Source organism: Cololabis saira, chromosome 15, assembly GCF_033807715.1.
Source record: "Cololabis saira isolate AMF1-May2022 chromosome 15, fColSai1.1, whole genome shotgun sequence".
NCBI lineage: Eukaryota > Metazoa > Chordata > Actinopteri > Beloniformes > Belonidae > Cololabis > Cololabis saira.
The window spans coordinates 9,607,839-9,623,189 of record NC_084601.1 but is presented as its reverse complement, the minus strand read 5'-3'; the positions used below and the strand labels follow the sequence as shown (position 1 = coordinate 9,623,189).

General features: G+C 42.6%; 1 protein-coding gene across 1 annotated transcript in view; it reads left to right on the top strand.

The window, feature by feature from the left end:
• Positions 1 to 15,351, top strand: part of LOC133461466 (ras/Rap GTPase-activating protein SynGAP-like) — a 73,808-nt gene that overhangs the window by 32,377 nt on the left and 26,080 nt on the right. The window contains exons 5-14 of the mRNA XM_061742398.1: positions 299 to 452; positions 2,690 to 2,788; positions 2,890 to 3,153; positions 3,249 to 3,584; positions 3,709 to 3,853; positions 4,836 to 4,980; positions 5,808 to 6,044; positions 7,832 to 8,033; positions 12,258 to 12,448; positions 14,082 to 14,286. Of these exons, the coding sequence (XP_061598382.1) occupies positions 299 to 452; positions 2,690 to 2,788; positions 2,890 to 3,153; positions 3,249 to 3,584; positions 3,709 to 3,853; positions 4,836 to 4,980; positions 5,808 to 6,044; positions 7,832 to 8,033; positions 12,258 to 12,448; positions 14,082 to 14,286 (1,978 nt within the window). The remainder of the gene's footprint in view (positions 1 to 298; positions 453 to 2,689; positions 2,789 to 2,889; positions 3,154 to 3,248; positions 3,585 to 3,708; positions 3,854 to 4,835; positions 4,981 to 5,807; positions 6,045 to 7,831; positions 8,034 to 12,257; positions 12,449 to 14,081; positions 14,287 to 15,351) is intronic.

Genomic DNA, 15,351 nt, shown 5'->3' with positions numbered 1-15,351 from the left:
ACTGTTGCCATGGGGAGGTTGTTTGGAGTGTAGTATTTAGGTGGGTGGTGGTGGGTGTCAGTCACGCCCGCGTGGATGCCAGGACAAACCTTCTCAGCAGAATATTGGCTTGTTAGAAGATTGCCATTGCCAGTCTCATTTCCTGTCAGGGGTATTAATGCTGTGCTTGAACAGTGGATGCTACGGAGACAAGTGAGCCGAGTCCAGAGAACAAGGTCCTAAATATTGTTGTCCAATCAAGGTGAAATCACATCTGAACGAACTCCGAAAGTAAGTCATTGTCTTCTTCTCTCACTAGGACACGCTTGATGCAGAGCTTCAAGGAATCCCACTCCCACGAGTCCCTTCTGTCCCCCAGCAGTGCAGCAGAGGCTCTGGACCTGGTTCTGGATGAAGAGGCCATCATTAAGCCTGTCCACTCTAGTATTTTGGGACAAGAGTACTGCTTTGAGGTGTGGTCAGATAAGTTTCACACTGGTTTTACCATATCTACTTACCTACTTTTTAATTGTAGAGTGTAGCTTGGGTGGCTCTGGCACCGGGTATAGTGTTGGTCATCCTCCAACTGGAAGGTTGTTGGATCAGTTCCCAGCATTATCATGCACCAAAGTGTCGCTTGTCAGGATGCTAAATGGCCAAGACAAGATGAATGAGGAAGATACTGTCAGAATCTAACATGAAACCAATGCCAACACATTCAGAACACATTCGTCGAAGGTGAACCCCGCTGCAGAGAGAAAAAGCTTAAAGAAGCTGTTTATTCAGTTTAAGATTACAGGGACAATGCACATTAATAAACATATCTGTAAATGTGCCAGTTTAGCCATCCTGGCTAATTTTCAACCGCAGTCCCTGGGCAAGTGTGATGGCAACTACACTGTACACTTCATAAGGGCACATACGAACACAGAAGAGCACATAAAACACTTAATAATAAAAACAATAAATACGTAAAACATTAAACAAATAAAACACACTTCATGTTATTTGAGCGGGTCACAGAGTATGGTCACACACTTGATTGTCTTTTAACCATGATTTGAACTCAATTTTAAATGAATGAAATGTGTCATTGTTTCTGATATATGTTGGCAGACTGTTCCATGTATGAGATGCTCTTACTGAAAAAGCTGACTGTCCAAAAGCAGTCCTCCTCCTAGGTATTATGCAGTCCCCTCTTGCTGCAGACCTAGTACGACTGTTGTCAGTTGTTTTCTGCTTAATAAAAGCACTAAGAGGGGGAGGAGCTAAGTTGTGCAGTATCTTATAGACAAGACAAGCATCAGTGAATTTGGTAAGATTATCCCAACTCAGTAATTTGTGATTTCTGAGGCAGTTACAGTAGCTGTTTGGCTTCTTGTCAAGCACCTTAATAGCTTGGTGGTATGCTGACTGTACAGAATTTAAGTGTTGTACAGCTTGTGCCCAATTAGTCAGACAATATGACAGATGTGACATGATCATGGCATTGAAATATAATGTTGCAGCATTAGTAGTTAGACAGTTTCTGATGTGACGAAAATTTGACAGATTAAACTTAATAACATTTGTTACAGTTTTAGTTTGTTTTTTAAATGTGAGATTATAGTCAATTGTTATTCCGAGATACTTAAAATCAGATACCACTGTCATCTTTTCATCTGCAACATAGACATCAGGTGTGGGACTATCCGTTGACCGTTTTGTGAAAAACATACATACAGTTTTCTTTGTGTTTAAGTGAAGACAGGACTAATTATTAAGCCAATGTGTGACATGAGCCATTGCTGCTGTGAGTTTACATGCAGCTTGCTGTTTGGTTGTTGCATGATGACAAGATGACAGTGTCATCTGCGTACATTTGGATCTCAGCCTCACTGCATACAGTGGGGAGATCATTTACATAAAGCCTAAACAACAGGGGTCCCAGAATTGATCCCTGAGGTACACCAACATCACAATCAAGGGCCGATGACAGCTCACCATTCATCCTGTGATTGCTTTGTTTGGTTGGCAGTAGGCCTACCTCAGGAGGGAGTCTGTCAGCTGCTAGTTCAATGACTAACTCACACCCTGAGGTCTCCTTGGGGGAGACACTGAACCACACATGCCCCACATGTCTTCCATGCTTGTAAGCTCTTTGGGATAACACTGTCTCCTGAATGACGATAATATGGTGTAGGAGTTGAGGTACAGCTGTAAAGCATACTCACATCTTCTTAAACTTCAGTAGGCTATATACGGTAAAGTATTAGGTTAGCACATTAGGGCTGACAGTAATTAGTTGATTATTCATTTTAATGTTCAAAGCAAATCTTCATAAACAAGAAGTTCTAGATCAGATTTTCCCCCAGTATTGATTTTTCTTTTAAGTAGGGAAAAACATCTTAACAAAAGTTTATAAAACATCTATAAAAGTCATCTGGACAGCCAACATCACTGGTCTACATGAACAGTTGGACTCTGGTGACTTTACAGACTGGTCCTTGGGTTTTGGGTTGTTTTCGAGGCACCATAGTTCCCCTGCCTGGAAGGAGAAGGGGAACCTGGACGCATTCACTTGGTTGTAATACAGAACTCTGCCACTAGATGGCTTATTCTTGTATGCTTCTATCTTAATTGAAAACTGCTATTTATTCAGTGATGAGTGTACTTGTTAGTATCTGTCATACACAAAGTGTCACGTGGCTAAACTGATTTTTCTCTGCAGGTCACCACCAATTCAGGGACAAAATGTTTTGCTTGCCGTTCAGCATCAGAAAGAGACAAGTGGATTGAAAATCTGCAACGAGCTGTCAAACCAAACAAGGTACATTAAAAAATTCCCTTTAATTTACTGAAACTGATCAACAGTGTAGTGTAGTAATTGACCTGTAACCTTTCTTTGCATGGACCTTTATGACACAATAGCAGAACTTCTCCATGCACTTTCAGGATAACAGCAGGCGGGTGGACAATGTGCTCAAGTTGTGGATCATTGAGGCGCGAGATCTCCCAGCTAAGAAACGCTACTACTGTGAGCTGTGCCTGGATGACATGCTGTACGCTCGCACCACCAGCAAACCCCGCACGGACACCGTCTTCTGGGGGGAGCATTTTGAATTTAACAACCTGCCTACCATTCGTAGCCTTCGCTTGCACCTCTACAAGGAAACAGACAAAAAGAGACGCAAGGTGACGAAAATACCCTTTTCAAGTCTCTCATATCTATTATAACATTCTGTGTTTTGTTGGAATGATCGGAACCAATTTTTTTGTTTGCAATCTAGGAAAAAAGCACGTACATCGGCCTTGTCAGCATCCCCATATCCAGCATCACGGGCCGGCAGTTCGTTGAGCAGTGGTACCCGGTTATACAGTCCAGTGTTCTGGCCAAAAGCGGCGGCGTTGGAAGTGCCAAGGTGATCAATGCTTCGCTGCGTATCAAGTCTCGCTACCAGACCATGAACATCCTCCCCATGGAGCTGTACAAGGAGTTTGCGGAGTACATTACCAACAACTACCGAACCCTCTGTGCAGTCCTGGAGCCGCTGCTAAGTGTGAAGAGCAAAGAGGAGGTGGCATTTGCTCTGGTGCACATCCTTCAAAGCACAGGGAAGACAAAGGTAACAACACAAACACAAACCCACTGTGACCCAGTAGCCTGTTGTTTAGTACTTTGTACGTGAAGGTTTCATTTGGCAGTACGTTTCTATCTGTGAAGTCCACTAAAGTGTGATCTCCCTGCAGGAGTTCCTGTCAGACATGGCGATGTGTGAGGTTGATCGATTCATGGACCGTGAGCACTTGATATTTCGGGAGAACACTCTCGCTACGAAGGCTGTGGAAGAGTACCTCAAACTAATAGGCCACAGATACCTCAAGGAAGCTATAGGTGAGGCTGCACATCTCATTTCTCTTCTTGACGGTCAGTTAAATAGCCACACAGGGTAGACCAGGGGTCTGCAACCCACGGCGCCGCACTAGTGGCTCCCTGGAGCTTTTAAAAAAACGTTTGATCTTTTTTTCCCTTTTTTTCTTCTTTTTTCCCTTTTTTTTCTTTTTTTCTTTTTTTTCTTTTTTTCTTCCTTTTTCCTTTCCTTTTTAATCTCGGCATTTTGATTTTTTTCTCGAAATTTTGACTTTTTTCTCAACATTTCGACTTTTTTCTCGACATTTCAACTTTTTTCTCAAAATCTTTACTTTTTTCTTGACATTTTGACTTTTTTCTCGACATTTCGACTTTTTTATCAAGATTTTACTTCAACATTAATCTTGACATTTCAACTTTTTTTCGACATTTCGACTTTTTTATCAAGATTGTACTTCAACATTAATCTTGATATTTCGACTTTTTTCTCTTTTCTTCCCCCAGTTATAACTAATAGATACATGCAGCATGTGTTGCCTTCATTCTAAGGCTTATACAAGACTTTTAATTTTTTGCGGCTCCAGACATATTTGTTTTTTGTGTTTTTTGGTCCAATATGGCTTTTTCAACATTTTGGGTTGCCGACCCCTGGGCTAGACGCTTTATCTGACTTAGTGACAATGTTTTGTATGTTCAGAACCAAACAGGATGATTTAATCACTAATAATGTATTATGAATGTCACATAATACCTTTTTTTTTTACTCCACGCAGAAAGAAAAGCAGGGTTTCAAGTCGATAAGCCTCATAAATAACAAAGTATTAATAATAGTTTTTCCGAAGTCTTAGAAATGCTTTTAATGTGTAATAATTCTCTCTGACAGCATCTTGATAAGATAAACTTTTGCCTAAAGACAGAATGTTTTCGGTTTGGATTTAATGCTCCCTAAAGTCAGGAAGTACAGACAGTTTGATGCTGATCCAGGAAAACTGTGTTCGACTTTCAGGTGACTTCATTCGAGCCTTATATGAGTCTGAGGAGAACTGTGAGGTGGACCCCATGCGTGTCCCGCCATCCGTCCTCGCCGACCATCAAGCCAACCTTCGCATGTGCTGCGAGCTCTTACTCTGCAAGATTATCAACTCCCTCTGGTCAGTTGTTGGTGCACGTTAATGCCTGTGTTCCTTAGCTGTTCTGCATGTTCCCCTCCCATTCACGGCCGTTTCTACCAGTGCAGAACCTGCCAAATCCAGTACCTAGTCTGTTGGCAGGGTTTATGTGTTGATGAAGTCTTCGAATCAGCAAATAGGAAGGCTGGTCAAAGGATTAACAGCTGGAGGTGTTGATGTAGATCAGGTGGAGGAGTGTCTCACCTTCCCAGAGGGTGCACGAGCTGGTAAAACATCTTTACACTGCAAAAACTCAAAATCGTAACAAGAATATTTGTCTTATTTCTAGTTAAAATGTCTCATTTTTAGTCAGATTTTTAGTTAGATTTTCCCTTAAAATAAGTAGAAAAATCTGTCAGTGGAACAAGATTCTTTTGCTTTTAATGAGAAGATAAATCTTGTCCCACTGGCAGATTTTTCTACTTATTTCAAGTGAAAATTTACTTGAAACAGGTGAAAATTGTCGAATAACAAGTTATTTTTCTGGTAATGACTCTTGTTTTAAGTGTAATGAGATTTTTTGACTAAAAATTAGACATTTTAACTAGAAATAATACAAATATTCCTGGTAATTTTGAGTTTGAGTTTGGATTTTGAGTTTTTGCAGTGTAAAACTGAAGAAAACAAAATTAGTTATTATTACATTAGGTTTGAAGTTTGGCTTTCATCATTTACATGTCCTTTCCTGTGCAGTCTGTGCACAGGAAAATATCAAATAAAGCGTTCTAACCTCCAGCAGGGTGTTTACCAAGGCTTCCGGCCTCCTTGCCGTTTTCCTTCACCGTTCTCGTAACAAAACCATGTTTCAGCATATTTCCCCGGGAGCTGAAGGAAGTCTTTGCCTCTTGGAGAGCCAGATGTGCCGAGCGTGGGAGGGAGGATCTCGCCGACAGCCTCATCAGCTCCTCCTTGTTTCTGCGCTTCATGTGCCCGGCCATCATGTCACCGTCGCTGTTCAACCTGATGCAGGAGTACCCCGCCGAGCGCACGTCTCGCACGCTCACGCTCATAGCCAAGGTGATGCAGAACCTGGCCAGTTTCAGCAAGTGAGTGTTTCATTTGCCCCCACGTCTCCTGACGTGTCGATTCTCCATTCACTCGTCCATTAGCTGACACTTGTGTTGGGTGGGATGCATGCAGCTTGGAGCTCAATGTAAATCAGAAATATGGCATCATAGTGTGTGATAGTATTATAAGAGAGTAGTTTTCACTGTTGCTCATTCTTAGAAATAATTACATGGGAACCAAAAGCCAGCATGTCAGTTGTAATCTCAGTAGAGTCCAGAACTGGAAGCTACACTGCAAAAACTCAAAATCTTACCAGGAATATTTGTCTTATTTCTAGTTAAAATGTCTCATTTTTAGTCAAAAAATCTCATTACACTTAAAACAAGAGTCATTACCAGAAGAATAAGTTGTTATTTAACAATTTTCACCTATTTCAAGTAAATTTTCACTTGAAATAAGTAGAAAAATCTGCCAGTGGGACAAGATTTATCTTCTCATTACAAGCAAAAAAATACATTGGGAGATTTTTCGACTTATTTTAAGTGAAAATCTACTTGAAACAGGTGAAAATTGTTGTTTTTTCCAGTGACGAGTCTTGTTTTAAGTGTAATGAGATTTTCTTTGACTAAAAATGAGACATTTTAACTAGAAATAAGACAAATATTCCTGGTAAGATTTTGAGTTTTTGCAGTGTAAGTGCTCCTCCTGTTGTTCCCTAGACAGCTTCAGCTGGTAGGATGGAGAGTGTCGGTACCAGGCCACTTCCTGCAATTCCAGGGATGTGTTCAGGTCCAAGTTATGATTGTCGTCGTGTTCAAACCTGAGTTTCTGAGCTTTTCAGAACAAGTCTGCAGTTCCTTTTGCATTTTCATGTGTTCATATTCTCTCTCAGGTCCTGTTTACACGTAGCAAAAACGGTGGTGTTTTCATGCGTTTTGGCCGTTTGTTTACACGAAAACAAAGCTCAAAGTCACCAAAAACGATAATTTCTGAAAACTCCGGCCAAAGTGGAGATTTGCAAAAACTCAGTTTTCACGTTTGCTTGTAAACAGAGAGAAACATTTAAGCTTCAGAACGTCACATTATGCAACAGAAACGTCATGTGTGCGACCTGTGTTTACAATTTGTTTGGCCACCATCAATATTTACTTGTATTTTACCCGTTTTATATTCTAAAGTCACACTTAAAAGTAACTCCACTTCTCTCTCACTCTAAACGAAAGACTCTCGTTCATCTTGGAAGTAACTGGAAGTTACTCGTGTCATTTGTTGACATTTTTTTCCAGGATTCCCATTGGCTAGCATAACTTTATCTTCTCGTTACACTGCCCCCTGTAGGTCTGGCTGCTCATAGCACCTTAACAGCGTATTTATGCGGGTTTGTGTAAATGATGGTATTTTTCAAAACGTAGAGGGGGAAATATCCGTCTTTGTAAATACCCGGCTATGTGGAAACGTGGCCTCAGTTGACTGAGCAAAAAAAAAAAAAAACAATAACAAAAAAATCATCCTGTCCCAACGATGCTGTCGATGCCGTTATTAAAGGTGATTATACTTCCATACACGCTGTAGCCAGATAGTTGACTCTTTATTTCACTGCTTCTCAGAGGTGGCTCTGGGCAAACTCCCAGCAGACTCACCTGGCTTTTATTGAGCGATGGCTGCCATCCAGCCCCTGTGATTAGTGAGGCGCTGCAGCGCCCGTTATGCCTCTGTGTCATGTTATCTGTAAATATTGCTCCCATCCATCAACCGAATGGGCTCTAGTACCCACCTTCTTTCTTGTTCTCTCTTGACTTGTAATTCCTGTTTGAATTGTGTTAAGATTTGGACCCAAGGAGGAGTTCATGTATTTCATGAACGAGTTCCTGGAGATGGAGTGGGGCTCCATGCAGCAGTTTCTCTACGAGATTTCTAACCTGGACACCGGAGGGAACGCCGGGGGCTTTGAGGGCTACATCGACCTGGGCAGGGAGTTGTCCATGCTGCACAGTCTGCTGTGGGAGGTCATGGGCCAGCTCAGCAAGGTGCTGCACTAAATCACACTCTTAGATTGCTGTTAAAACACACTTTTCTCTCTGGCTGAATAACATGACATGTATACGACTTCAGCCGAATGAACACTGAGCTGCACTTTAATCTGCTATATTTATAATTCTGGTGCTTCACGGTGACTCACAGGTCTTGAAGCGTTTTATAAAAATAAAGTATTTACCATCTAGGAATAGCAGCCGGGGGCAGCACGGTGGCTTAGCACAGCAAGGGGTTCCTGGTTCGACTCCAGCAGGGACCTCTGTGTGGGCATCACCGAGTTTCTTCCCTGGGGAGGCTTCACCAGGCTCTCAGTTGCTGCTTGTTGGGCCTTTCTGCCTTCAGTTTGTCTTCAGTATGTAAATAAAATGATCTGTAGGGTTAAAATTTAAATAACTTTGCCTTCAAACTGTCTTGAACTGCTTCTGAAGTCTGTTCAGGGTCATCAACCATCTGGTTTTCTGGGATGCAGTTACAGTATATCAGTTCTGAAGCATTTTGCTGAGTACAGCTTTGTACATTTCAGAATGAATCTTACAACGACTGTCAGCAGTCGCATCATCTGTGAACACCAGAGAGCCTGCTCCGCTTGCAGTCCTACAGGACTTTACCACAACACCGTCTGCACCACGACACCGTCTGCACCATGACACCGCCTGCACCACAACACCGCCTGCACCACGACACCGTCTGCATCACAACACCGTCTGCACCACAACACTGTTTGCACCATGACACCGTCTGCACCATGACACCATCTACACCATGACACCGTCTACACCATGACACCGTCTACACCATGACACTGTTTGCACCATGACACCGTCTGCACCATGACACCGTCTACACCATGACACCGTCTGCACCATGACACCGTCTACACCATGACACCGTCTGCACCATGACACCGTCTACACCATGACACCGTCTACACCATGACACCGTCTACACCATGACACCGTCTGCACCACGACACCGTCTGCACCATGACACCGTCTGCACCACAACACTGTTTGCACCATGACACCGTCTGCACCATGACACCGTCTGCACCATGACACCATCTACACCATGACACCGTCTACACCAGGGGTAGGCAACCCTGGTCCTCGAGTGCCACTGTCCTGCATGTCTTAGATCAGGGGTGCTCAATACGTCGATCGCGATCTACCAGTCGATCGCAAAGGTATTATTGGTAGATCGCGTGACATTAAAAAAATTGACGTCAACCTATCATCCATCCCGTTTAATTTCTTTTTTTTTTTTCGTTTAATTTCACCAGCTCAAATCCTCGTATTACGCCCGGACTACATTTAATGCGACACAACGCGCTGACGCTGCGCCATACATCCATGCGCTGCGCACGTTAAAGGGGGGAGAAAGAGGCGGCGGATATGTTTGTTTTGTAACATGCCATGCTCAGGCAGTCTGCAATGGCCCAGACGGGAGAATGTAGTTCAGTGCTTAACTTTTATTTTTAATCCACGTTATATTCTTCTGGTCCGTTCTCCTATGTTCCCCCTCTAAAGCCAAAATTATTGTGCCGCGTTAAATCGATGCAGAGTCTACGCCGCTCTCCAGCGAGGGCGGAGAGCGCCGGTCCGGCTGGCGGTGCACTGTGCTGCCGTGCAGGCTCTCTACGGCTACGCCGTAGCCTACGGCGTAGGGTACGCAGCGACGCGCGCCATTCTGCGTTGTTGTAACGCGGAACCATAAATCAGCCTTTACCCGGTATATAAACCTGTGTTCCCGCTACAGTTTTAACTAAAAGAAAAGGCAGAAAATGTCAGAAAAATAAAAACGTAATAAAGCTAACTGGGTAGTTTTCAATTTTAGGTCCGTAGTCATTCATGGATAAAACAAGCAGCACTGGTGTCTAATGTCCTTCAATACAGCAGGGCTCATCATTTTATTTTGAACACTGCCAAAACTCTAACTTAAAACTTAACTAGACCTTCAAATTAGCTTGACACAAATGAAAGTTCAATTGAAACACGTGGGAAAAACACCTAACCTTTTAAGTGATGTGTGTTATGAGGTGTAATGGTAAATGGTAAATGGCTTACACTTATATAGCGCTTTCCAGCTGTACTCCTACAGCCCCAAAGCGCTTTACACTGCAAACATTCACCCACACACGCACACATTCACACACGTGTTGGTATTTTTAGGTTAGAAATAAGAACATTTCTTGGTAAGATCCTTAGTTTTTTGAGTGAACATAGTTAATTGTGTTGTGTTGTGCAATATTGGCTCATGCGATATAAAGAATCCTCAATATATTTATAAATAAATATATGTTTTGCATTTTTTGTAGTAGGTGGTAGATCATTTTGACTTGATCATTTTATAAGTAGCTCTCATGCTGAAAAAGTGTGAGCACCCCTGTCTTAGATGCTACCCTGCTTTAACACACCTGATTCTAATTAACCATCGTCATCAGCTTGTCATCCAGGGCTGCACAATTCTGTTGATGACACAGGTACTTTTATCACGGTGTGCTGAAGCAGGGTAGCATCTAAGACATGCAGGACAGTGGCACTCGAGGACCAGGGTTGCCTACCCCTGGTCTACACCATGACACCATCTGCACCACAACACCATCTGCACCACAACACTGTCTGCACCACAACACCGTCTGCACAATGAACCGTCTGCACCACGACACGTCTACACCATGACACCGTCTGCACAATGAACCGTCTGCACCACGACACGTCTACACCATGACACCGTCTGCGCCACAACACCATCTGCACCATGACACCGTCTGCACCACGACACGACTGCACCACGACACCGTCTGCACCATGACACCGTCTGCACCATGACACCGTCTACACCATGACACCGTCTGCACCATGACACCGTCTGCACCACGACACGACTGCACCACGACACGACTGCACCACGACACCGTCTACACCATGACACCGTCTTCACCATGACACCGTCTGCACCATGACACCGTCTACACCATGACACCGTCTTCACCATGACACCGTCTGCACCATGACACCGTCTGCACCATGACACCGTCTGCACCATGACACCGTCTGCACCACGACACGACTGCACCACGACACGACTGCACCACGACACCGTCTACACCATGACACCGTCTTCACCATGACACCGTCTGCACCATGACACCGTCTACACCATGACACCGTCTTCACCATGACACCGTCTGCACCATGACACCGTCTGCACCATGACACCGTCTGCACCATGACACCGTCTGCACCATGACACCGACTGCACCACGACACCGTCTGCACCACGACACCGTCTACACCATGACACCGTCTGCACCATGACACCGTCTGCACCATGACACCGTCTGCACCATGACACCGTCTGCCCCACGACACCGTCTGCACCATGTCTGGTGCACGCTGTTGCACGCTTCGGATCACGAGTGTCTGGGTTCTTTCCAAATTTTCTTTAGTCCAGTCTGTTTAAAGTCCGTCTTGGTTAAATTTGTGTGAAGAACTTGATTTCAGTGGATTTTTAATTATTCTAAAGGTAAAGTCTAAGTGGCTCATCACACTTTTGTTAAAACCCTCTGCATTTGCATTGATGAAGGTAGCATCATTAACTTCTGATGATGTTGTGAAGGGTTTTTCCACACAAAGGATCCCACAATCATCCAGCTTAGTTGCTTCCAGGTCTTTTGGTGTTGCTGAGTATTTGGCTATACCAAAGGTTTATAGATATTGTTATTTATACTGGTGGTCTATTTCTCTTCCACCGAAATCTCTTTGGACTTGGTAGTTGAAGTCAAACATCTGCCAAATACCAACTCAATAACTGATATAAATTATGCTTCATTTGTCTTGACGTAGTGAGGGACTGACCCAAACCTGGCTAAATAAGTCATTTAAATCATATTCGTCTTTCCTGATTTTATTTAATCTCATGAATAGAAAAAAAAGGGATTTGCCAATGGTTTGTTTGGTTGGTTTTGCATCAGAAAAAAGACATCAGAGGTGTTGATGTGCACATGTTCAGATAGACACGGTTGGAGAGAAGTGTAATTTTGAGTGTTTAATGCTTATTAGGGAAAGGATAAGTATTTATTGATGCTCCCAAAATGACACCAACATGACACCAACATCCTCCTTCACTGTAATCTTTTCACATCATATTAAACAGTGTGTGCTACTGAACAGTTGGGCGACCGTGCGTGAGTTGTGTTTTCTCTCTCCAACTTGAAGGATGCCATTCTGAAACTGGGCCCTCTGCCGCGGCTGCTGAATGACATCAGCGTGGCCCTGAGGAACCCGCAACTCCACATGCCCACCAATCACCAGCCGGACCGACCCAAGGACCGGCTCTTCACTCGCCCGTCTTTCAATCGCCTCATGTCCTCCGACTTCCAAAGCCTTATGATGCGCGACCTAAACAGGTATGTTATTTTTACCCTTCTGTTGTCATCACTTCTCGAACATTAAACACCATTTGTGTGGGGCTGAATAGAACAAAGCCCCAGCTGTCGTATTATTATTATTATTATTATTATGGGCATGCTTACATGCTTGGAGTAGTTTTAGTGCAAATTTACAGCTAAACTACACCTAGAAACGAATCAGAGTTAGATGAGGATGTAATTAGCAGTGACACAAAGAAAAGGCCTTATGCCCAACAACTGAGAGTTGGGCTGCTCTGAACAGCACCGGTGCGTATCTGAGAGCATATCATGCTTATGCACCTCTTCAGGCTTTGTAAGCACTTTATCACTCATTATACCACGGTCTGTGTGAATACTCCATTCTGATTGGCTGGCAGGTGGAGGTTATAAGTGATAACCTACACCTAGGTGTAGGTTATCACTTTTAACCTCCACCTGGAAAACAAGTTTGGTCAAATTGCCTGATAACTTTAATATCATTGCGCTGGATCAACCGCCAGGTGGTAACCACGGCAACGGAGATTCAGACAAGAAGAGCTGGCTACCGCAGGACGGCGACATGAGTGATTTTGTCATTTCTTTTAATTTATTTGGTGAAACGTTTATTTATTTGAATGATTGATACTATTTGTAGCTTAATAAAACGGTTTAGGAAACTATCTGTGGACTTTGATTCTTTGAAACAAATATATTTACTGTTTGTTACTGTAGCATAGCCGAGCAGAGTTGAGCGGACTAGAAAATCTCCCGTTGCTAAGTCGTATCTCTGGTCCGTCCTAGTTACTGGAGAAGTCAACACTGTGTCCATTGCATAAGGACCTTATGGGACGGTAGTGATTGTTCCAGGTATTAGTCAGACCCTCAGGTTTTACTGTTAAAAACTACCAGGTTCCAACGGCTTAAATAGTCCGCTCAGCTGTGGCTTGTTATAAAACTAATGATTTCAACTAAAAACACATTAAAGCATGAATAACTGATTTAATATTTATGTTTTTTGGGAAGTGACCGTGGTATAAGCAGGATAATGCCCTTCGAGGTGTACATTAACATAAATATATGGACTTCGTGGAAGCAAAGTCACGCCCCCGCGTCGTCCATTATCTCTTACGTAATTGTCAGTACCATCTGTTTTCAGACACTCACGCCCAAATTAAAATCTTCCTTACCTTGATTTTTTTTATTTATCTGTGAATTCAGCCTGTTTAAATGAAACATTTTGAAAGGGAAATTTTTATCCCAAATGATGACACAGCACCTAGTGGTTCGGCACTAAATCTGGAGAAGCAGACATGCTATCAAATATCTGCTGACACGTAGAGGGCAGGGGTCACACATCTGGAAGGGCAAACTGACCTGAGTTGTGACACAATTGCTGCCACTAACCCCAGAGCTGTCACTCAACAAGGCTGACAGGAGGCTGTTTTAAAAATCCTCAGGGTTGATAAAACTGAGTAAGACTGCATGCTCGGATATCTTAGTATTTAATATTTAGATGGACCTGATGTTCATATGGATAGATGATTATACATCTGCAGAAGCTTTGCTGAGAAATGACAGGAGAAACAAACAAAGCTGCAAAGTGCTTCACATACTTGACATTTTTGAATTCCTTTCTGTTGTGTGTCTGTAGTTCAATCGACATTTCTCGCCTGCCGTCTCCTACGACTGGAGTCTCAGCGGTCGAATCCCTCTCATCGAACCTCAACATGAGGCGGCTCGCTGAGCGGGACTTCCGCTCCTCCAGGGAGGTGTTTTACGTCACCCGCCCACCGCTGGCTCGCTCCAGTCCGGCCTACTGCACCAGCAGCTCAGACATCACAGAGCCCGACCCCAAGGTGCAGTGACACATCATCACTTTTAGTTCCTCTCTGGTGCATGTTAATCCTGGACATGTCTGCACCCTTTCTGAACATTGTTGTGACTGTTTTAGGCCTTAAAAGCACTTCATATTTTATTTCATATGTCAACAGACATGAAGTAATCCAGAATTTACTTACCCTGCTTTTAATATGCGGTCATGTAGTACCATAGAAGTATGTAATTCTGTAGCTGAAGTTGCTGTGTGAGCTCTTGTATTATGGAGGTAGATTTGTGTCTTAATTATTCAATCAAAAAAAAGATTGCTTCAATCAAAAAATATATTTTCAATAAAATTCTTTTTCACTTCAATCAAAAAAAAAGTTAAATCAAAGAAAAAAAGCATTTGAATGCAAACAAATATTTGAGAGAAATGCATTTGAAAGAAATGCATTTGATTGGAAATGTTTTCTTTGATAGAAGTGAAGTTTTTTTTGTTTGAAGCAACTTTTTTGATTGAAGTAGTGTTTTTTTGTGTTTGGGCCATATTATGGGTAGGACATGTGTGTCTTTATCATTTAATCAAAAAATGTCAATGAAAAAAAATCACTTCAAAGAAAAAAAGTGTTTGAATGCAAAAAAATATTTGAGACCCAAAAAATTGCAAGTGATTTTTTTTCTATCAAAGAAAACATTTCCAATCAAAGAAAAACAGTGTTCAAATAATTTTTTTTTGAGTCTCAAATATTTGTTTGCATTCAAATACTTTTTTTCTTTGATTGAAATTTTTTTTTGATTGAAGTGAAATTTTCTTTATTGAAAATATATTTTTTGATTGAAGCAATCTTTTTTTTGATTGAATAATTAAGACACAAATCCACCTCCATATTGTATAAGCTACTGACATAAATGTTTAAACTCTGCCGTGAAGATTCAAACCCACAAATGAAGAAGATGTAGGAACGCTGCACACGTCCGTCAGCCTGCGCTGGTTTAGACGGACGTACTGTAGGTGAAATGGTGCGGTTCTCTCTGCAGTGTGATCTGTCTTCCAGGCTGCAATCCAAGATATTTAATGATATTTTTGCTTGTCAACTTCATTT